The sequence below is a fragment of the Pungitius pungitius genome, chromosome 4 (assembly GCF_949316345.1).
Source record: "Pungitius pungitius chromosome 4, fPunPun2.1, whole genome shotgun sequence".
Taxonomy (NCBI): domain Eukaryota; kingdom Metazoa; phylum Chordata; class Actinopteri; order Perciformes; family Gasterosteidae; genus Pungitius; species Pungitius pungitius.
Window position 1 is genome coordinate 17437287 of NC_084903.1, and position 22756 is coordinate 17460042.

The 22756-nt window shown below is 42.9% G+C and overlaps 1 protein-coding gene across 3 annotated transcripts in view; it reads right to left on the bottom strand.

Annotated features, from left to right (window-relative positions):
* Positions 1-20566, bottom strand: part of nfatc3a (nuclear factor of activated T cells 3a) — a 46059-nt gene extending 25493 nt beyond the window's left edge. Inside the window, exons 1-3 of one of the 3 annotated variants that reach the window (XM_037486220.2) lie at positions 19951-20566; positions 6688-7855; positions 2993-3155 (exon numbers count right to left, since the gene is read on the bottom strand). In XM_037486220.2, coding sequence (XP_037342117.2) covers positions 2993-3155; positions 6688-7855; positions 19951-20068 — 1449 coding nt within the window. In that variant the 5' untranslated portion in view covers positions 20069-20566. Of the gene's footprint in view, positions 1-2992; positions 3156-6687; positions 7856-15753; positions 15962-19950 lie in introns of those variants that run through there. The other 2 variants (XM_037486231.2, XM_037486212.2) reach the window with 2 other exon arrangements.
* Positions 20567-22756: the final 2190 nt, after the last annotated feature.

Genomic DNA, 22756 nt, shown 5'->3' on the forward strand with positions numbered 1-22756 from the left:
TATACAGACCTCTCAAGACTGCAACCAAAGGTCAGCCGAAAGAAGTCTACTTAGATCAATCAAATGCAGTCTGCAGGCAGAAACAAGGGGCCCAAGCAGCTGCTTTCTTTGACCAGCACCTCATGGCTTCAATGCAACAGTAACAGCACCGAGTTGATTTTGACAGTGATGGTCTATTCATGAAGTAAACTTTGACCAAAGCTAGCAGAGCACTTTAAGAAAGGGCAGGAGGGAAACCCGGATCCATGTCATAAAAGTGCCCTCAATCTCTCTAAAACAGCTGTGAAATGTAAAGGTGCACATACAACTAAATGTAAACTGTTACTGAGGGCTCCACCTGCAATACATGTCTACTTGTAGGCTACTGCACCACAACACAAATGCATGTGCCAAGAAATCCTATTTTGCATACTACAAAAAGGCCAAATGATGAATTCAAATATATCCAAAGACCAATAAAAATAAAAAAAAACACAGATTCTGTCTGATAACAAATACCAATGAAAAGGCCAGAAGAAAATAGCATCAACAGCACATGGAGAATAAATTCTAATAACTCAAAAGTCTTCAAACATCTTCAGATTTTAACATAAGTGAACTAGTTGTTGTCCGTTTTAGTGTTGCAATAGCTCAGACCTTACACCCAGCATGTCAAATCGTGTTGTTCTAATGACGCCAAACAGTACAAAGCAGTGTGTGTGTGTGTGTGTGTATCTCTGTGGGCAACAACAATAATGACATCATAGGGGTAAGAAATGACCTTTCAATGGTAGTTGTGATGCAAAGTGCATCACAAGGCTAAAGAGACCAACAATAGAGGACTGGATGTTTAGTAAATAAAGACTGCCTGTTAGACCTGCTGGACCAGTGCTGATACTATCACACAGCAGAGACCTGTTCACTTCATGTTGATCGTCAGCGTGTCTGGAGAGAATTTAGTGGCTCAGTCGTGGAGTCATCTTTTAACTGTGGTTACGGGCCCCAGACACAAGATGTAGGAGCCGTTAAGAAGTGCCGCCGCAGAAAATAAGCGCCAAAAAAGCCACTGAGGAGACCCCTTTGTAGAGCTCACGTCAGGATTATATATATATATATATATATATATATATATATATATATATATATATATATATATATGTGTGTGTGTGTGTACTAGACCATTTGCATCATTTTGTGAAATTGTCTACATTGTCTCTGCAACGTATATTAGTTGAATACAGAATGGTGTACTACTTAATGTAGTTTAATATCTTATATATCTTATAGTTCAATCAAGCCAGGGCTCTACAGATGTGTGCTTCTCCCGCTCTGTCCAGTTTGTTCATGTGGTCTTGAGACGTGCCTTTCAGCAGAAAAAGATTTCATTTTCACTTTCAGAACTTAGTGGCAGTTCTTGCAGCAGAGAAGGAACAGAGGGAACTCTTTCACTTTTTGCAACTATACAGTGCAAGTATTGTATGGCAATTTATAAGAAAAGAAAAAAGTGATTTGTAAACCCTGCTCATCTAAACCAAGTATGAGTAGAAGTAAACTAATCTTCTTTTATCTCTCTGATCACCACTTGTTCATTCTTGACCTAAAGAGCGATTAGCTATTATTGGAGTTGCGATAGATTCTTATCTTTGGCAAGATTTATGGCGACAAAAACAACTAAGTCGCTAAAATGAATCATGTAACTTTAAAGAATGAGAAGTTTGGAGTAAACAAACCAGAGTGTGCTTTCCTCGCACTACAATAAACCCAAATCCTCTACTATGACAACAAACCATGCCCTCTGGGGATGATGAATGAGGGCAAGCGAGGCAAACGCTCAGTTGAAAACATTTGACAGCTAAATTATGCATCGTCACATATGGCAGGATAGAATCTTGGTCTCACTGAGGTTGAAATGGTTAATGATTGCCCGCAGGGAGCCTGCGTGACTGAATGCATGAGGACGTTTAGGCTGTTTCTAGAGCAACAATTGGCAGTAATTTGGGCGTTGTGTTTCTTTTGGGAAATATTGTGTCCACAGCTGTTCGATTTTTGCCATTTAAAAAAAAAGTTGTATAACCTGGTTCATATGGAGCATAATGAGTGGTGACTAAGTTAGCCTAAGGACAAACCTTCCTATCTGTAGTCCCAAGCAATGACAACACATGTTCCACAAAACGAATAATAACAAAACAATTATGAATTATAACAATCATGCACAAACTAAGCTGTGTTTCCAGAGCATTTTACATGTCTACAATGTTAGAATATATTGCATTTTCAGTAACCTTTCCAAGAATTCTTATTTCTACTGATTTTTTTTAGACTAAACGCTTATTTAGTTCCACAAAACTTAACAAAGACAAGTAGACTAGATGCAACTGGGTGTGCGGAGGATATATCACAGTATGTGGCACTCCTATTGGCCCAATTGATCAGCTGACCAAACTGACAGTCTCAAGTCAGCCATGCTTGGCCTCAACAATACGGTCATGCTTTGTCTCTGAGGCCTTTTCCTACACACAAAAGAAGCTTGTCACTGTCTTATTGAAATATTAATGGGAACGGGGTCTCTCTTTGTTTCGCTCTCCACCCGACCCCCCCCCAGGCCGTTCACCTCGCCTCCCTGCCACAAACAGGTTGGCAGGCTGACCAATAACCGATCTATAGTCCAAAGATGCAGCTTTGGTCTTAGTGACAGCCATCGATGGATGACAGGTGGGTGGCAAAGTTCTTCCAACGTTTGAGAAGGGGCGTTAATTTAATCCTTCAACAAAGTCTTCCTGTGTAAACTGTCCCTCACATGCAGAGAGCAATTCCTGCAAATTGGAAAACAGTCTCAATCTCTCGGGAAGCCGTTTGCTTTAAATCAATCCTGACCATAGAGAGAAATATAATCCTCAGTATTGCGAAGACGTCGGTGCTCACATAGTGTTTAATTGGGCAGAAATCCAAAGTTAATATTGTGTAAAATAGATTTTAGTCATATTTAGGTGTGAGTGGCCAAAGGGTTTGTTACCTTGACGATGGGGTGTCCTCCCGACGCTGCTTTGACAGCTCCTCGGCTGCCCTCAGTCTCGTAGTGCGCTCGGTGGTGGGCTTTGGGTTGTACCTCTATCTTCAGGTCGTACTGGCCAAACTGGCTTGGAAGTGGCCAATCCAGTGGAGGCAGTGAAGATGTCCTGATGGGAGAATACCACCGCACACACACACACACACAACAGTAGATTAGAGCATAATATGATTAAAACATAACCTGTAGTATAAAAGAATCCTTTAGAGTAGAAAGGTGCGTGGTTGTATTAACTGGTACAAACTGACCTGGCGATTTAGATTGAATGCACATAATTGAATAAATTACAAAGAAAGGAAATTCTGAACAAGGCTAACCTTCCCTAAATGAAAACCAAAGCTCTCACACCTTCACAGAAAGCATATTTTAAAATGTTCTGCATACGTGTTCATCTAAGTGACGTCAAAGAGTGAGGTCAGGCAGGACAACCGCTCTTTCTGTGTCAAGGCTGTCTGAAAACATCCAACAGCCAAAAAATATGTATTTCCCTTTCATGGTCTGAGACAGCACAATGGGTGTAGCATGAGGGTATGCCAAGCGTCAAGTTATCCCCTTCAGACGATTACTCACTGGAATGCCCACATGCATTAATCCTGTTCTTAAACATTACACTTGTTATAAGTCAGGTTAAGACGTTATGGGTGAATCATCCTCAAAGGGGGTTTTCTTTGTGACTGTGTGGGTCAGTTAACGGAGTAGATGAATGTCTTGTCTTGTCTCTGTGTGTGTGTGTGTGTGTGTGTGTGTGTGTGTGTGTGTGTGTGTGTGTGTATATTATACAAGTGTATATTATTATGTGTAATGCATGGTATTGTGTGTTTTAACTGTCTGGCTTTTTTCATCCATGTAGGAAATACCAAATGGCGTTTGGCCACATTTCAAAACACTCCGGAGGTAAACTGTTTTTAATGTGTGTTTAAAAATTTACATAAAATGGTTCATCCACAGTTTGGGTTATGTGGGTTGGGTTCTTTTTTTTCTCAGATTAATGGTTTACTCTAGTGTTGTATTCTCCCTAATACTACAGAACAGTTTAACTTGAAGAGGTATTTCAAATCTAGTTAAAGGCACATTGTCAACCTTTGTTGCGTCCCAACTGTGTACACATTAATCCTTCATGTTCCAAGAGGCAGCACCAGTTAGACTGTATGTGTGTCATCCAGGTGTTTGTCTGGCAGCAGTTACAAAGTGACATTGTTTTCTCTGAGCACAGCTACATACACACGCGTAAATCAAACTGCATCTCTGCGCGTCGGTCTCTATTTTGATGTATGTTAGGCCTGAGTCAGTGAGTCGACTGCAGCTGCGAGTAAATGCTTCCTCACGGGCTAAAAAGAAGGCGACCTGCGCCGCACACTGCTCTCCACTGTAGGCTCTTTGTGCACAGCGCGGCCTGTCACACGGTGCCATACACTTTCATTTGGTTCCAACCGAGACGATACAGGCTCCGAGCATGCACACACGCCAAGTCCAAATCGCATGATGGATCTTCGACAGTACGGAGAATTGTTTGGGGAAAGATTGTAAAGTTTTAGCCAGCATGGCTGACTACTTTAATTCTTCCCTTTCCAAGGAGCCGTCAAGAGCTGGCTTCACACGGACCGATCTGATCAAGACCGAACGTAAGACATGCGAGTCAGGCTTTCAGCCTCATGAACCACCTTACAGACTGGAAGCGAATCCAAAGAAAAGACTGCATTTTGGAATTTGTCTTTCAGGTTCTGAGCGGCCAAATGCGGCCTTGTGGTTGAAAAAAAATCAAGCCCAGCTAAATTGAATAGGTGTGACACACAAATGACAAAACGTTGACTAAAAAATAGTTGTAACTTTAATCTGGCTAACTTGAGCAAATCACACAGTATGTATACATATGCCACCAACATATCCTGCTTTATAACCACTGTACGGTTAACTACTAGTGACTGTGATGATGATTCATGATCAGCTAAATCCTTTTAAGTTTTAAGATTTTCAAAGTAAGGTTTCCTACACGAGTGCCATAGAGGCATCCTAATCCTTGTGTTTTCCCTCCCGATGGCCGTGACATAACCACCCAGGAAGTGCGGGTTTGCATGGCTGCCACGGTAACCGGAGCAGAGGAGGACACGGGAAATTTGAGCTTTGTGACGGCACAGAGCCGAAAGCGGTGTACTTGGTCCTGACACGGAGCGTAACCTTTCTCAAATGTCTGAGGCCTGGTGTTCGCGTCTTTGTTTCAGCTTTACATACGGTACTTTTTTTTCTCATGGTAGCTAACTCATAGGACTGCCATTAACGTCTCATTGTAGACAGCTCGGCCAAAAGGAGTGAACATAATCTCAGAAGTAATGGTGTGAACCTCAACAACCTCTAGCCAACTAACCCAAAATCCCACCGATCCACCTGGGCCATGTGTCCAAAACAGCACAAACACATATGAGTCAGACAGACAACTCAACAAGCATCCAGGGGGAGGGGGGGTGGATGTGTTAGTCGGGAAAACGGGGTAGTCACTCTGCTGCTCTCTGCCCCGCTGCTGCGAGCACCACACGGACTTATTCGCGACACATTAATGTCAGTGTGGACCTGCCATGCATGGAAAAATAACAAAAAATATAAAATTATAATTAAATTATTTGCATTTTTTTTAAACTGCACACTTTTTCAGGGCGGGGGAGCTGTTATAATGGTTGGGGAAACACTGGTGACTCACCATGACCCTGTTACCCCGACCTGTTATTGTCTGGAGAATGTTTTAGGTCGATGTGAGAGATCATTTGTGTTATGTCTATGCATCTGTTTGTGTATGTATCTGTGGGTGTGTGTGCGCCGTGGCCCCCTTGCCATATGTGCCCTGTGCTGATTTACAGCATTAGGAGCCAGTGCACACAAACAAAGGCATGTCTTCATCTGCTGCACACATTGGAGAACAGACAGCCAACACCTCTCCTAAAAAACCCAGAGATAGCGTATTGAAAACGCCCATCGCTCTATAAATGTGGAGATTGTGTGTTTGTGTTCCTCTCTGGACTCTAATAAACATGTATTGCTATACAATGTTTTAAACAGATTTATACTGCTGATACAGAGCTTAAAGTTACTGAACATTGATCAGCAGATCTCTTATTCATCCGATGCGCCGTTTGAAATAAATGTATTGCAGAGCAATAATAATTTTAATAAAGGGTTGCCGACCTTTATTACACCTCACAACTCTATAAAAACATTTACCACTAAGGTCTATTGTCTATTAGCCTTGACGGAGTACTTTTACGATTGCTAACAACAATGCCTTGCCAAGAAGTGGTTTGCATGTATATTTGACACAAATAAGAGGCACCTGTTTTTGAATGTCAGATCCTGTAAAAGCATTTTTCACTAATGGTCGTCGCCACGACTTTCTCTAGTACAAACAGGAAGTAGAAAAGAACAAATGGATTGCAACAGAAAACCAGTTGAGAAAGCCCTCACTGACGTTTAAACGGATAAAAACATTTGAATTTTCGTATCACTTCCTCTCCATTGAGTCCTCCCCATTTGCATGAGCACTTTGATTAAACCTGATACGGTGACTGCATCTATCAGATGGAGCTGGATTTTTTTTTTAAATGGTTAAAACTTCCAGTATAAATATTCAACTGTTATTTTCTCCAGATAATTACCTGAATATAGGTGTATGACCAGGTTTGGGTTTATTCCACGAAAAGTGAGAGGGCACTGAAAGGAACTGTTCCCCGGGCCCATCTTTTTTCAGGCTGTGCAAGCCGTCGTCTGAAGGAGAGTCCAGATTAGGAGACATATTTCCTTGGTCATGTGGCCCCAGCTCCCCTTTCCCGGTCTGCATGGACGTTCTGTCTTGTGAGGTCTTCCTTGTCTTGGATGGGATGTCCGCCTCGGATGGGCAACACTGGAAGGGTGACACCGAAGGACTGCCCGACCAGGTGTCCTCTGTCACGCTGCCCCTCGGTGAAGGTCCCGGTGTGGGCGTGGGCGAGTGGTGAGGCGACAACGAGCCGGGGTAGCAGATGTCGGCGCTGGAGTGCCGCCGCTTGCCGCAGGGTGAGGTGGGACGCGAGGACGGCCTGGAAGGGGGTCGCGGGCTCAGCCAGTTTTCGTCAGTGACGCTGGTGCGCGGCGAGTGACAGGGGGACTGGCGGGGCGACAGGCTGATGGAGTGCACGAAGGCGGGGTGCTGGTGCTGCCAGTGGGGCTGCTCCTCTAGAACCCCGCCGCCGGTTTGCGGGGAGACACAGCCGGGGGAGGTGAGAGGGGAGCCTAGGGTGAAGCGGGCCGCGGCTTCGTTGAGCTCCGAGTCGACGTCGTCGTAGACGTGTGAGAACGATTCGCAAGAGGAGGCGTCGGAGAACCAGCTCCTGGAGGAGAGGCTGCTGCACGGACTCGGGCTGAGCGAAGAGTCCCGGTACGAGTGGTCCAGGGGCAAATAAAGGTGGTCTCTGGACAGGGGCCTATCGCAGTGGTAGTCCCCGTCGGGACCATTGGCTCTCAGATCATCGTCATTGGCGTCCATCTCCTGCTGGCAGCTGGGGGAGATGGAGGTGATCTGGATACTTGGGCACTCAAAGGCCTTTGGCGCTTCCAAGGGAGCAGAGGGCAGCAGAGGGGAGCCTCCATACTTGGAGTCATGGGCCCCGTAGCTCGGAAGCTCGGAGCTTGGTTTGTGGGAGTGATGGCGCTGGGAGGTGTTGATGATCTGGGAGTGGGACTGCATGCCATGACGAGGCAGGCCGATAGACTGGTGGTTGGTGACCATAGACTGGGGCTGGCCCATATTTAAGATGTAAAACGACGTGTTGTCATCGGGCTCCAAATCTAGGAGAAGAAAACAAAGGGAAGATTAAGAAGGTCATTTTCTTATTAGTGGTAATTTCTTAATTTCTTGTTTAGTTTGACTGCATTGAGTTAATGACAAAGCAAATTGCAAATGATTCTAAGCAGCAACATCCAGATCAAGTCGATTAGAAGCTTATTTTGGTTATACATACTTTGAAAATAGTTTTCAGAGTTTAATCATGGTTAATCACTGTTATGTCACAGCTACTGAAGCCAAATTCCAGGGAGAGCTACCTTGCATTGTAGTGGCACAGCTAAAGTTGCGTTTTCATCACACAAAAGCACTAGGAGGCAGAGTGGATACATCGCTTTAATCCCCACCCCAGTTTAAATCAGTCCAGAGTATGGCAGCCAGGAACCAACTGTAAAAACATATATAATAACAAGTTTCCTGTAGCTTTTGTTTGCTCTTCAATCCAGCAAAAAAAGCCAACTCAAAAGCGGAAGAAGAAGATGAAAGCCTATTTAAGCATATTTGTGTATTACTGGTTAGGTTGCTGTATATTTGTAGGGCTCAAGCACAATACTGGGCTGTGAAATCTGTTTTAAAAGGGATAAGCAGGGAAGCTGTAATAGGTCATTATAATAAGTCAACCTGCTGATGCTACATTCCACCCACGATTAATGTGTCCGTCCCCACCAGGACTACTTGTGAGTACAAAATTCAAAATATTTGATTAGAGACCTATATATTGAGCAGTTGGGTTTGGGGTTGCGCTTGCGAATGAGCCCAGTTTCAGGAAATTAGAGGCCAGAGTGTTGCTGGGTAGCGGTCAGTTATACAGGCATTGTTCCAAGAGGGATAACCAATGAACGGCACTACTCAGGAAACAAATTCACACAGCGGTGCGTGCTGTCTGCTGTCATCACAGCTAGCGTGGGCAGGCTATTTATACCAAAGGTCAACACACACACACACACACACACACAAACAAACAAATAGACAAGAGCCCACTGTACGCATTGGCACTACTCTGTTAGAGGTTATTGATATATCTAAACTGGATACGCTCTGTTGCTCCCAGTGGGAGTAACCCAATGTTTGACATTTGGAACTTCATTGCACTTGCAGACATTTTCACATTAGAATTGCATTAGGAAAAATAACGAGTGTGTGTGTGTGTGTGTGTGTGTGTGTATGTATATATATATATGTATATGTTTTTTCCCACAACATATAACCCATTTTGAATTTTGAAAGAATAATTTAACATCAAGCTTCCTGTCATGTCCTGAGTTCAGTCTTTAAGCTATGATAAATCCAACTTCTGTTTTCTAAAGAAAAAAGAAAAGAGAGATGATTAATATCTTTTAAATATCCAGAAATTGCAAAACTACCGAGTTACAAATGTAGGCCAAAGAGTGAACATTCATTGAATAATTAGCTCAGCTAAAACAATAGTGTGGCTGGCGCAGGAGAGTACTGTAAGATCAAGATACTCCCCATATTCCCTAAATGTTTCTACCAGCCTCAAAATAGGAGCCTATTGTTTACATTCAAAATATTTCATCTCTCAAGCACAGTACGATAAATAGGCCACAGCTCGGTAGTCCGTTCATTCGAGCTCCCGTATTTGTCTCCTCACTCTCCAACAGCAGCGGCAGCAGCACCAAGCTTTATTTAGAGCGGCTCGGCCCGCCGGTCACAAGACCAGCAACAGATCCTCTGACTGACGGACCGGGAGCAGCGGAGGGACGACGAGAGTCCTCCACGTTGAAAGCAAAAACTGTGATCGCCTGATTTGGGAAATAACATGAATGTAGTGCCGGCCTCTTTGTAATAAATATATACATGGTTTCAATAAAATTAAATTGAGATTTAAAAAGCATTATAATGAATCAAATTTGAAACAATTTGACTGGGAAGGAAAATAATGAACACCAACACATTGCATTCATTTGCTCTATTAAAAGCATCCGGCATCATATAATACCAGGTCATTACTACTTTTGGGTAAAATACACAGTTTAAAACACATGTGTGGGAAAGTCGTTGACTTTGTATTCGGTATCTGTGTAATGAGAGCAGTAACTCTACTCAGGAGTGAGTCGGGATTCTTATTTGGTGAGTGCAAAGACGAAACATCTGCTTTTCTATTTTGGCACTTACACACTGTGAAGAGAAGTCAGCATTACCTGGCCCTTTCTTCTCCCTGAGATAAGATTCGCCTGCTCCTTAAAACCCACCACTGTGAGCAAAGGGGTGGGTGGTCAGTGCCAAACACCAGTCACCTTAGGACAAGAGGTCAGAGAGGAGTACTACTTTTGTTTGTTTCCTCACTGGCCCTGGATGCAAGGCCTTACACTGTTCCTGAAAGCCTCCTCGGGTATCCATACATCAGACAGACAATCTGGTTAAATAAAGATCTATAAGAGGCTTTGCTGTACTTAAGATAATAATAGCTCCGCCTCACTGGGAGATGCTTCAGTGAAGCGCATCACTGTGGGTGACACTGCAGAGAGACCGCTGTGTTGTCGTGGCCGGACCCGCGGGTGAGGTCACAACGCCTTGGGGGAGTCTTTGTTCCTCCCCTCCTCCCTATACTCTCTCACTGCAGTGTCTCCTGTGACCAGGCTGTGACACAAAGGGCCACATTTTGGGAAAAACCCAGCATAGTACTGAGAGTGAACAGGAGTTATATCTCCCAGAGAAGCTGCCAGTTGAGAAGCTCACCGCTGTGGTGCGCCTTCAATCTCTCAGTCGACCTCTCACCATGAGTGTGTGTACATGCACGGGTCTGAAAGTGTGGATGGTGTGTGAATGTGTGTTTGTTCCTTTGTCCCTGTGGTTGCTTCTGTGCCTTCCTGTGTCTTTTTGCATTTAACGTAGGTGCGTGTGTACCCTTGTGCACATGTATGTGCGCATAGCCAAACACCTATTAGGGTTTTAGGTTACCCACTAGCTGCAGCACCATGTGTTGCTGCAGCTAGTGGGTAACCGTAGTTAGGGTTCCCTTTGTGGTGGGCATGCAGGTTGATTAGAGCCGGCTCTGCTTACATCCTAAGTGCAGAAGGCTTTGTGTTCAGCCCGGTCTCCTCTTTCAGCCCTCCTCAAGGGCTGCCGACCCACAGACCAGATCAGCAAAGATACCGACACGTCACTTACAGAGTAGGATCAAATGTATTCGCCTCAGATAAACAATCAATTAAAAAACAATGAAAAGTGTCAATTTTTTTTTCATAAATTATTTTAAACGGTTCTGGAGCACCCTTCCTACGGTCGACAAGCTTTTGTTTCTACAAATGCATCGGCTGCTACAGACTGTCAGTGTCAGTGTCACAGTGTCTTAGGGATACATCAATCCAACATTTTCTTTCATGATAAAACCATGCACACTTCGCCCGTGTGGAAACAAGGAAGAATACACTTGTGCATGCCTAGGCCTGTCTGTTTTCTGTTTAGATCTGCCAGTCACTCCTCTCACGCATGCTCACTCACAGTGTCCTTGCTGTCAATCATGATATCATTTGTTCTAATCAGCTAGTCTCTTCTATTCAATAGCGCGCCGCCACACTAGTAAATTGTTAGCCTATCATCTTGCTGCCGTCTACTTTCTAAAGCGATCATGTGCGGTCATGTTCTTCCACCTAGCCTGCTCTGTCCGATCTTTGCAGATCGATCAGCTTCATCATCTCATACTTCTATGAGCCTTTGCAGCTCATGTCATCTGTGCAAGTTTTGCATAACTTAAAACCCCAGCAAGGATATCTGTGACACACAAAACGTGACTATGAATAAAAAGCAAAATCGGGAAATTGATGAGGTGAGTGACCATTGATCAATACATGGAATGATTAATGAAAATTCAACAATGACCCCTTTTCAGGGTCTTAAAAACCTTAGGTGAAAATTGTATTTCCGTTGATACAGATATTTCCAGTGATTCCCAACACAGCCCACAAAAGTAAATTCAATTCCTTCCTCTTGGGTTTTCCAAGAACTGGGGCTGGCTGGTCGCCTACGTTTCTAAACACAGAGCTTGTGACGCACATGCACAAGCGTATTGTAGGGGTTGGCCTACACCTGTGGCTGTAAAAAGGCAATGAAGACAGCGGCAGACTCCATTTCACCCAAGTTATAAGGGACACCGAGCCGTGTTACTGCCCTGTCTTAATGTTATGTTAGGGTTGCCTCAAAAAGCCTTCCTGTGCCGTCACATAAGACTTAGCAGCCAGCAGAGGCTTAACAATGGCAGCCTAAGCCAATGTTAACATATGCCGGCAGCTAAATTAAGCTCCTAATTAACAATCTCATGCCGAGATAACATTATGGGATAAACATAGAGTGCCAAGTAACCACCTGAACTAAATAGCCACCAACGCAGATCCCTTTCAAACACATTGCTAATTAGTACCTATAATTTGATCCTAAAAATGGGCTGGTTTTAAATGGCATTTCTAGTTTATGAACATTTAATAGTGACATTAACGGGTTAAAAATAAACAAAAAAACTTAAAATACTTTTTTTTACATTAAAATGTCTTAAAATGAGATTGAAAAGAGTGCCCATGTTGTGAATGCCTGAGATCCTCACACATGGAGTTCCACAGGCTGGCACTAGTGGTTATAGAAGGGTCGCTAAATTAAGAAAAACACCAGATAATGCAAGACGTGTCTGTCACTCAAGTTCCTCTCAAGCATTGAGCTAAACATCCACAACTCAGTGTCTTTAGCTCATGAGGATCACGTAACATGTAGTTGTCAGATATGTCCCAAACTAAACTAGCGGTACAAAGCTACGGCTGATAAATATTAGGGCTGCACCCTTTACATTTTGATCTTAGTTTACTAACACCTATTTAGTTGTTTTCATGGCACGTCTCTAGAAAACACAAGTTTCAAAGTGGTCATTTTGGTGTAATAGGTTGTGGAGAAACTCAGTTAAATAAACTGATCTTACATTGCATGAGTGTTGACTAAAGAGAATTTCATTGGTCGGGGACAGCCCTAATTGAAATGTTGTGGTCTACCAGCCATCCATTAAGAGCTAATCTCAACAATAGAAATAAAACCAGATCCTCCAAATATATTTCTGGTATAACTGATAATAGTTGCTAGTGCATCTGCAAATTGAATTCAGCAATGTATCTGGCACTTACAGGCCCAGTGAAAGGACTCATCTTTATGTCCATCTAACAAACTGGGCAACGCCTCATCAACAAAACTGGTTTGAGATAAAACATTGTGGGAAACTCAGTGAACGCAGACAAAGATTGCGCTGATTTCACCGTTTGTACTAGTTTAGTGCTTTTCTAGTCCTACGACCAGTCAAACACTTCATGCCATTCATACACATTCATACGTTGGTTGACAAAGCCTACAGGAACAATGTGGGGTTAAATGTCTTGGACTGACATGGACTAACAGAGCCAGGGATTAAACCCCACCGGGAAGACGACCCGCTCCTCCACTAAGCCAGTTGCCATGTAAACACACAGCCAGAGTTTTCGAGTAACTAGGTCAAAATGCATGCTGCAACCACCATGGTTTCGCTTAACAACCCTTTACCATTTAAAGGACAATGACCAGGATGCTTCGTTTATGTATTGATTGTCAGTAAGGGAGAGCTACAGCACGTTGCAACGTTGGCTTTAAGGCCGAACACTAGCTGCGTGATGGCCCGCAATAACCCAGAGCAGATAACATCTGCAACAGGGGCTACTGCTAGCAGGGGTGACATTTAAACAATCTGTCAGTGGCTGACAGTGCATGAGAAAAAAGTCACACTGGGGGAGGGAGCTGCAAAGCAAGGGGGAGAGGGAGGCACAGTGAGAGAAAACGAGAGAGACAAAAAAGGTGTTTGAGAGAGAAATACAGAGCGGGGAGTATAGATATATGGTCTATACTTATACTTATAGCGCTTTTCTAGTCTTCCAACCTCAAAGCGCTTTAACACTACATGACATCATTCACCCATTCATACACTAATGGCAGGACCTACCATACACAGTGGCACCTGCCCATCAGTAACTAACATTCACACACTGTAGTCACAGCATTGCTGGGATTAAGTGTCTTGCCCAAGGACACATCAACATGCAGGTAAGACCTGCCTGGGATCAAACCGCCAACCCTCTAATTGGAAGACGACCGCGCTCTCCACTCACCCACAAGTGTGTCAACTAATATCCTCAAAGCAAGTTTGTAACAAATCCTACCGATTATGACACTGTATATATTATTTTCCAGAATACTGACACGTGCGCAGGCTCGCTCGCACCAGCAGACAGCGAGCGTGTGTCCATTCGCAGCGACTACTGCACCCCTGCTGCCTTTTCGTCCGGTCTGTTCACCAGACGACTAAACCCCCCCTCCCCTCGTCGGCAGGTCCGTTCGCCCCCGCAAGGTTTGCTCGGGCAGCAGGTGAATGGATAAGGAGGATCTGTTAGGGTGGTGAAAAGATATGCAGTGTCTTCAAGTAACGGGACCATCTGCTCTGGTCGGGGGAGAGCCTCACAGCACTTCTGCAACCTTTTATCATTGTCATCAGGCATCCACAACAGAAGAAAAACAGACAGGAAATAATAAAGGAAAAAAAAACAAGAGTATTAGGCGATTTGCCCTGCCAAAAAATTAATGAAAGTGAAAAAAGTAGGAAAAGCCTTGCTTTATTTTTTGATCATACATGTTGATTAGAACGAGATGACTAGAATAAGTTAACTATCGTGATCAGCAGGTTCATATTCATACAACCTCTATCCACAATTAGTGTGCCCTTTACGCCCAGCTGTCAAAGTCCACATGGTCCACATTCCGGTTTTGACCCATGTAGTAGGTTCCACTCAAACCCCTCTGTCCCATCACTTCCTTCACAATCAAACGAATGCATCACAAGTTTAAAAATGAGTAACTAAAGTTACTCCATTTAGATACTCGAGTATCCCATTTAAAAACCCCTTTTATTCCCTACCAATCATCGTTTCTTCTGGGGGCGGGCGTGCAGAACAGCGCTTGGTCGAAGTGCCAATCCCGAGCCAGACCTTGACTGAAAAAAGGCATTGACAGGTAGCCTAAATTAAAATATGATTCAAAACCAAACTAATCCCGGCATAGTGAGCCTTGCCTCCTAGTAAAAGGTGGAGTGAGAGAGAAAAAAATGAAACCAGATGCAGGAGTTCAACAGCTTTCTCTCTGGTGTAATGCAGCCTTCGACATGTTGATACAGCGCAGCCAGCGGTAGCTTCAGTTACACTAAATTTAAACTAGACAGATGCCACACATAGTTACTCATGCCTCGCCCCGGCAAACAAACGTCTCATTCATCACACTGGGTGCTGGGACCTCTTCAGGCCAGTGGGGTTAGGAGGCAACCCACATGGTGATCCGCTCCACATGGGGACGTCATGCACGGGCGTATGACCCTTGACCCGTCTCACTTTCACAATTTCATAAAAATATCAGAACCAGTAGGTCCACAAACTCTCCTTTGTGATACAGGAAGGCCTCAATTTGCAACGTCTACATTGGCTTGTGTAACAGGAAGACTCCACTTGCCTTTTTCCTCTTTTTTTATTAACCTATATATAGGGGGTCAATGTCTAATATCAGGCTTCAGAATCAAGAAAAAAAGGGACCAGAGCTTACTGCAGATTATCAAAGTGGGAGTCACGTACGGTGAATACAACATGAAATAATATTATAAATATATAACATCAGCAGAGATGGAAGATCTAAAGAAATAAAACTGTCTCAATGAAAAATGTTTTAAGTTATTTTATGGAAAATGTATTGTAGACAGACTTCAGGAAAACCTGTTAGAACAGCTGCTTGTATGAGTAGTGGCTCCCGCCCCATAACATTAAAGTCCAAAGACACACACACACACACACACACACACACACACCTGGCCAGAGTTCGGGAGTGCCAACACACTCACCTGGCGATGTGGCGCACAGCATTCTTCTGCTCGTCTCGTCGAAGAGATCGCAAAGTGCTCGAGCAGTGGAAAGCAGACGGCTGCAGACGTGCTGGGACGTGAGGGGTTCTCCTGATCTGAAGTACAAACGAGTCACTAGAACCTGCCGCCTGCCCTCTGCCACTCTCTTTGGGAGCTCAAAATAGTCCACCATGAGAGCGATGTAATTTCAGTCTTTCCCACGACAAGGACTGAGAGGGCCGCGCTCTTGTCCAGAGAATCGGAGCAATGACAACAACATCGACAAGGGCAAAACGTCTTTCTGTCTCTCTCCGCTAGCTGCTCTCAGTTTGATCCTTTCGTTCAAAATATCCCACGACAAGTCTTCATTTCCAAACGAGACAAAGACAATGGCGATTGCACAGGTACAAGAAATGTCCCAGCCCGTTAAGAGAAAAAAGTCAAACTCGACTAGTCACTAAGTGGCTGTGGTGACATCTGGAGATTTCATTAGGCTAGATCAGTCTCTCTGATGTCACTGGTGGTCTCCTTCACATCCTGAGAAGGCATTGAGACAAGAAAGAAGCCTCGGTCCTCCCGATGGTGGCTTAACTGTTCTGTGCTGGTATGGCGGCAACCGAAAAACCACACAAACAACAAAAAAACTGACGAAAAAGTAAATATGTGAAAAAGCAAACCGAAAGGCCCCCTCTGCTCTGGTTCCACCACAGCCGTCTGAACCCCACACGGCTTGTCTGGGCACAAAGCCAGACACCTTCACTTTGGATCTACTACTCTGCCCCCCATAAAGGGCACATCTTCCCTATACGCCCTGAGCCGAGTTGCAAATGCACAGTATCTATCGGGCACTTGCATGAAAACTATTACTGCCTAAAATAGTTCAGCTGAAGCGGGCATTTTCATTTTAAACTTATGTCTTTGTTATTTGATAACACTAATAAATAAAGCAACTTGTACAGGAGCAGGTAAAAATAAAGTTGGGCGAGTTGACTCTTGATAGTTATCAAAACTATTAACATTAAATGCGCCATTACTTGAGATGAACAGAAGCAGCTCAAAGGAGCTCAAACTGGGAGAACTGCCCCTTGCGTTCAATTTGAACATTTGAAAACTTAAGTTAATGTTTTGGACAAAGTGAAGTTCCCGGTGAGTGTCTCTTTTTTTAGTTTTCATGAGTTGTTAAGTTAGGGGAAATCGTCCTTTGGCTGTTTGTGGCTAAAAGAGAAGGGCTAAAAAAAGAACTGCACAGTGATTCAAACGGATGACAATCAGTTCACTTCTTAGCTTCTTCAGAATAATCAGGGGAAAACCCTTACAGTAAGCTTTCCCAATGCCTCTGAATACAACAGTGGAATATTTTACCTCAAAGAGATGTCTGTTTCCCAAGCAACAAAAAAACACTCAGAGAGAGAGCAAGAAAAAAGGAGGACACAGACACTCAAAGGACAGACAAAGTTGAGAACAGGGCATTACGCACTGTACCACACCATTACACAGTTTTAATCCCATTCACATCAGTCAGCATGTAGAAACACTCAAAGACCGGGGAGGGACTAGTGTTCACTATTCAGGTCCATTAAACAATAAGATGTCTAAAACAAAGATGTAGAGGACATTTGTCATAAACATAAGCAACCAGTAGTATAACAGCCACATTTTGGAAATGTACATAATTGTGACATTTTGTAATGTTCTGCTAAAAGGAGATAAAGAACTGTTGCACTGGTCATGGCCTCCCTTTTTTTACAACATTATTTCAAGCAGCATTGACCAATAAGAACTTGAGTGGACTTTCACAGTAGAAGTTCTGCAGGTTGTTTTAAAAATAAGCCCCGACTTGATCCTTGCCTCCAGAGAAGGAGACAGACTCAGGAGTGTGCACCTTCCTTTAACTCTGGCTGTGTGATCCTGTAATATTCTAACGTAATTCATTTGGACGAGCAGCCTCCTCTTGGGCCACTTTATAGTTCGGACCAGATTAAAACCACTTGCACAGTGGTGCATATATTCCGACAATTATTCCAACAGCAGATTTTTCCCCTTGTCCCATATCCAAATCAAACTTCTCTTTAATAGAAGGAAAAATGTATTCAAGATTGCACATGTCGAACCTTCACAGAGTCATTTATTTCCAGAGTTCCAGAAAATAAAAACACTGAGCTTAAGAATTCCCTTGTTCCGATGGTCATGAGCCAAAGACAGAAACCAATGAAGAAGCTAAACTTACAATATATGCAAATGCCTATGATTGATTAATTAATTAGTGGGCTGTAATTGGCTAATGAGCTTTCTTATATCCTCTATCCTTCAGCCTTTGTAAGATGTACTGTCTAAGTAGTACTATAGATTATCACATTTGAACTGAATGAACAACCACACGTGAAAAAGAAGCAACAACCAATACACGGTCACCTCCGCTGCTTCCAAAATGTTTTATTTGCCTGCTGTACCAGAGTGTGGTTCCACCAAATGTTGTTTTGTCATAGTGATGCTGTGGGCAGACATCAGAAAACCCTTGGTTGGTTGGTTACCCTTATTGGTATTGGTTAACAATCTTTTTCATTTGCATGTCATGATTAATGAAACAAGCATAAATTGTCATTCTGATGCCTCGTGGGGGGAAACCTGCCCACTGTCAATCAACTCGACCCTTCCTTTACAGACATTAGGCTTCAACAAGAACCGCCAAGTATGGCTTGAATGAAAACTCATACTTATGAAGCTGTTCAAAAGGGTTACTTCATCCACATCAAATATGATAGATACACCCATCATACGATTTCAAGCAATTTTTGAAAGATCTAGCTCTTAATGGTTAATTGAAATATAATGGATAATGGATTTGTATGTCAAACAATAACATCAATGTTTTACAGTGTCAGATACTTAAAGCAACTACTTAAGGCAGTTTTTTTTCTTTACAAAAATTTTGTTTGTCTTTGCTAACTAGAAGTATTTATCTCATGCATGAATTAAATAGCAGTTTGATAAGTAGTCATATTTAAATTTGCTTGTTCACTTCACTGCATCTATAATACACTTTGAGTAAGTGAAATATTGAAATACTGTGTGACTCGGCTTTGTCATCAACTTAACTTGAAATTAGCTGGTTGCATGTGGAAATCCATTCCTTATGCAAAGAAATACTCATCTCTGGTGCATAGAGCACCAGCGAACAGGCTACACACTTTTATATGTATTCTCAGATATCACGCCTATATGGGAATCAAGAATGGGCCTTATAGAAGTCAGAGCCATTTCACCTCCATTGTGCACCCTCTCCTCTTGAAACGTACAGTACCCGTCAAATGTCTGGACACACATTTGACGGGTACTGTACCTTAAAGTCTTTTCTTGGTGTTGGGATTAGCTTTAATGTGCACAAATATACAAAAAAATATATAGATACATATATATACATATATATAATATATATATATGTGTATTTACTTTACAAGTTTATGCTTGGATTTTTTTTCCTTTTTCTTACTCTGTAGAAGTAAAACTGAATAGAATAAGGCTCATAAAACTGTAATTCATAGTGCATGAACACAGCATAGGAAAATCAGTTGTTCAATTGTTATTGTTGTGCATAACTCTTAGACTATCCTATGTCTTTACATCAACTTAAACACATCTTACTTTTTGCACAAATTAATTATAAAGGTTATTATAAAGTAATGTTACACGTACAAAACTATGCTCACAGTAAATTAACACACCAGGTTATTAAAACATTGCTACAACAGATCTACTTATTTTACTACACGCTGGTTAAGCTGTTGACGACATTAGCACAGCTCATTGTAACGGTTGCAGCCACACGTCTACACGGCGTCCACGTTTACAGCAGAGTCACCACCGTAGGAGGCATTTACAACTTTTAACTGACCCCATAGTCATCTGGCATATGGCATTAGCTGCACTTGTGCTAACCTGCTAGCATGTCGAGCTAGTGACAGCTGGCGGCGCGGACAGTAGCTGGGCGACCACGATAGAAAGCTTGATATTTTAACTTCTCCGTTTCTCCAAATAAAAAGAAGAAGAAAAAAAAAGACCTGCCTAATAACCTCGGTTCCTCTTTTACAGGAAGATCACACACGCACACGCAGTGTCACGGTTTCGGTATAAAGCTGCTAAAATGAAGAAAGCGGTCATTTTACCAAGGTTGGTTAGGTGAGTAACTTCGGCGTTTACCTGGCGCACGCGGGGAAAGCCACTGACCTGCGGGGCCTAACGGCTGCTGCTGCCCGTCCTCACCGAAAATCAGTCGGAAGTCCAGCTCCTCATTCCCGGGGCAGTTGGCGGTCGTCATCGGGTTTGACAGCTCGGGTTTAAACCCGCCGACTCGACCGTCGACCGCTGGAGCAATTTATGCTCTCCTCTAACGTCACAGCATTTACCGACTGCAGCGGCGCCGAACTTCAAACTTTTATTTAGTTGGACTCAAAGGCGTCGCTCAAACGCGGCTCGACAGGGTCCAACACATACGAGCCGTTAGCCCCTCGTCCTCCGGCAGTTTGACGGGCGAAATGTGGGCTTCAACTTGAGAGAAAGTCGTCTGCGCCCTCTCCTCCCCCTGCGTCCCTCCGTCTCTCGCCGTGTCTCTCTGTCAGCCGGACGCGAAGCGCTTTCTCTGCCAGTCAGAGTTTAACGTCCAGTGTGAAGCTGATGAATTGTCCGTTTAATTGTCCCACTTTGGTGTCTCTCTGTCTCTCTGTCTCTCTCTCTCTGTCCTCCTGTCTTTTCCGCTCATTCCGGAGCTCCGATCCCAACTTTTACTAATCCCGCGTGACAGGGCTGTTCCAGCGATGACGTCAGCAGACACAACACAACACGGGCATGCACACGCGGGCACACGCGGACACGCGCACACACACACACACACACACACACGCACACACCTGCACGCAAAAGCACACAACTACTAAGCTATTGAGTTAACGAACGGTTTTATGAAAGACAAGTTACAGGCAAGTTCTTGTCCAGCTTGAAGCCAATAAATACAGATACAATTGGCTATGGATTTTTCGTGACCTAAAATGCATTCAAAATAAATTATGTAAATTATATGTGTGTGTATGTAAATTACATTAATTGTAATTTGTGTATATATACACACTAGATTTTCTATTTTACACTGTATAATGTGTTATTACTTTGTAAATAAGGGGTTTTGGCGAAACAAAGTGTACTAACATTTAAAATTGATAGCAAACCTTTTGACCTTGCAACCAGCAGGTATTAAAGCCACTTTGCTCTATTTAATTGGCCCTCTATTTTCATCCACCCCCCCCCCCCCCCCCATCACACTGCATGCAATTGCACCCGGCTTTCAACACTACCAAGATTGGTAAATCTAATGACATGATGCACTTTCCCACTTCAACTGTTCTGTAGATGTAGATATGTATTGCAGCCTAAGTAACGCATCACTTATGGTCATTGAGTGGAAAAAAAGCTATTTTTGTTGCAAGATCACAGTGATTCAACCATTTGAAAATATCTACAGTTGATCTTATATAGAGCCATGTTTTTAGGCTTCTTGTACCTGCAACTTGAACTCTTTAAATATAACTCTGACATGGTAAGAGCCTGCAAGCGCTTACCGTGCAAGCTTGCTTGCACTTTCTTTGCATATTTCTGCTCTGAGGGATTTCTCTACGACATTGGTTTATTTACATAATGCAAGTTATTACAAGTTCTTACCAGAGAAAGTTGGCCAGAGTAAATCTCTGTCCAAAATAAAGCAGTAGTACATCCATCCCTTTAACCTGTGTGGTACTATCCAACGCATCAACCCACTCAGGTTAATCTTTATTGGGGAAGCGACACAGAGGTTGATGTGCTCTAAAGCTTTGATGATGTTCGTATTGGTCTATGGCCAGGTTAATTATTATCTGCATTCACCCTGTTGGAGATATCAATCTAGAGTATAATATACACACACTTATTTTAATCTGTTGACAAATGACAAAACACTTTTCTCAGCATGTATGTGTCTTTCCAATTCGTATTGTGGTAAATCCTCCATGTAATTTGCATGGACACACACGCACACACACCAACACACACATACACATTTGCATTTGATCAAGACTATGCGCCTCAAGAACGTTTTTTTTGTTACCCCAAAGGTCATAGCAACTCTGATAAGCAAAGTCATAAGATTGTAAGTTATTATATGTGTTTTACTGCTACTATTCATTTTATCATAGATTGATAAAATAAGCATAATATGTTAGAGCCTTGACGACAAACTTGTAAAATAAAATTAACAAATGAGATTCTTTGTGTGAATATCAAATGAACGTCACATGAACATGCAATGTAGAAAGCACCAAAGATACATTTTCAAAACGTTTTGCACGATCACATTTTGATGGCAATCAGTCAATCCTCGACACATATTGCATGCACCGCAGACAACAGCTTCTTTTTTTCTGACACAGCCATATTGCATACACGTATGCTAAATGCATGTGGGCGTACAGAAAGGCGTTATACTTACAAAGGCATTTGAAAGCGTCAATATCACATTTCCTGTGGTCTTTATTTCCAAGCAAAAGCACAACGTTTGACCCATTCTCATCTTCTTTGCCACCTGCTGATGTAATTCTTTCCCAAAGGATACATGCAATAATTGTATTACTGTAAAGGCTGGTAACATTAGAGTTAGAGCTCCAAATACACAAACCAAAGTTGTTGTTTTTTGTTTCCTCTTTAAACTGCATATAATCTAACAGTATCTTACTATTTGAGACAGCACTCAGATAGGAAAGTGATTTAAAGAAGGATGTGAAGTTACTTCTGTTAAATAAGTAACGAATTGACGAGTAACTTGCTAGGAAGCCTAAAAGAAGAAAAGTAATGGTCTTAACGGACTACTCTGAGAAACAATTACTCATGATGTCATTTAGTCACACATGCTTATTGCATCAAGTCAGTAATGTCACACAATAAGTTCCAGTCTATTTTCAGTTAAGCTTTTTGAAAGAGGAGA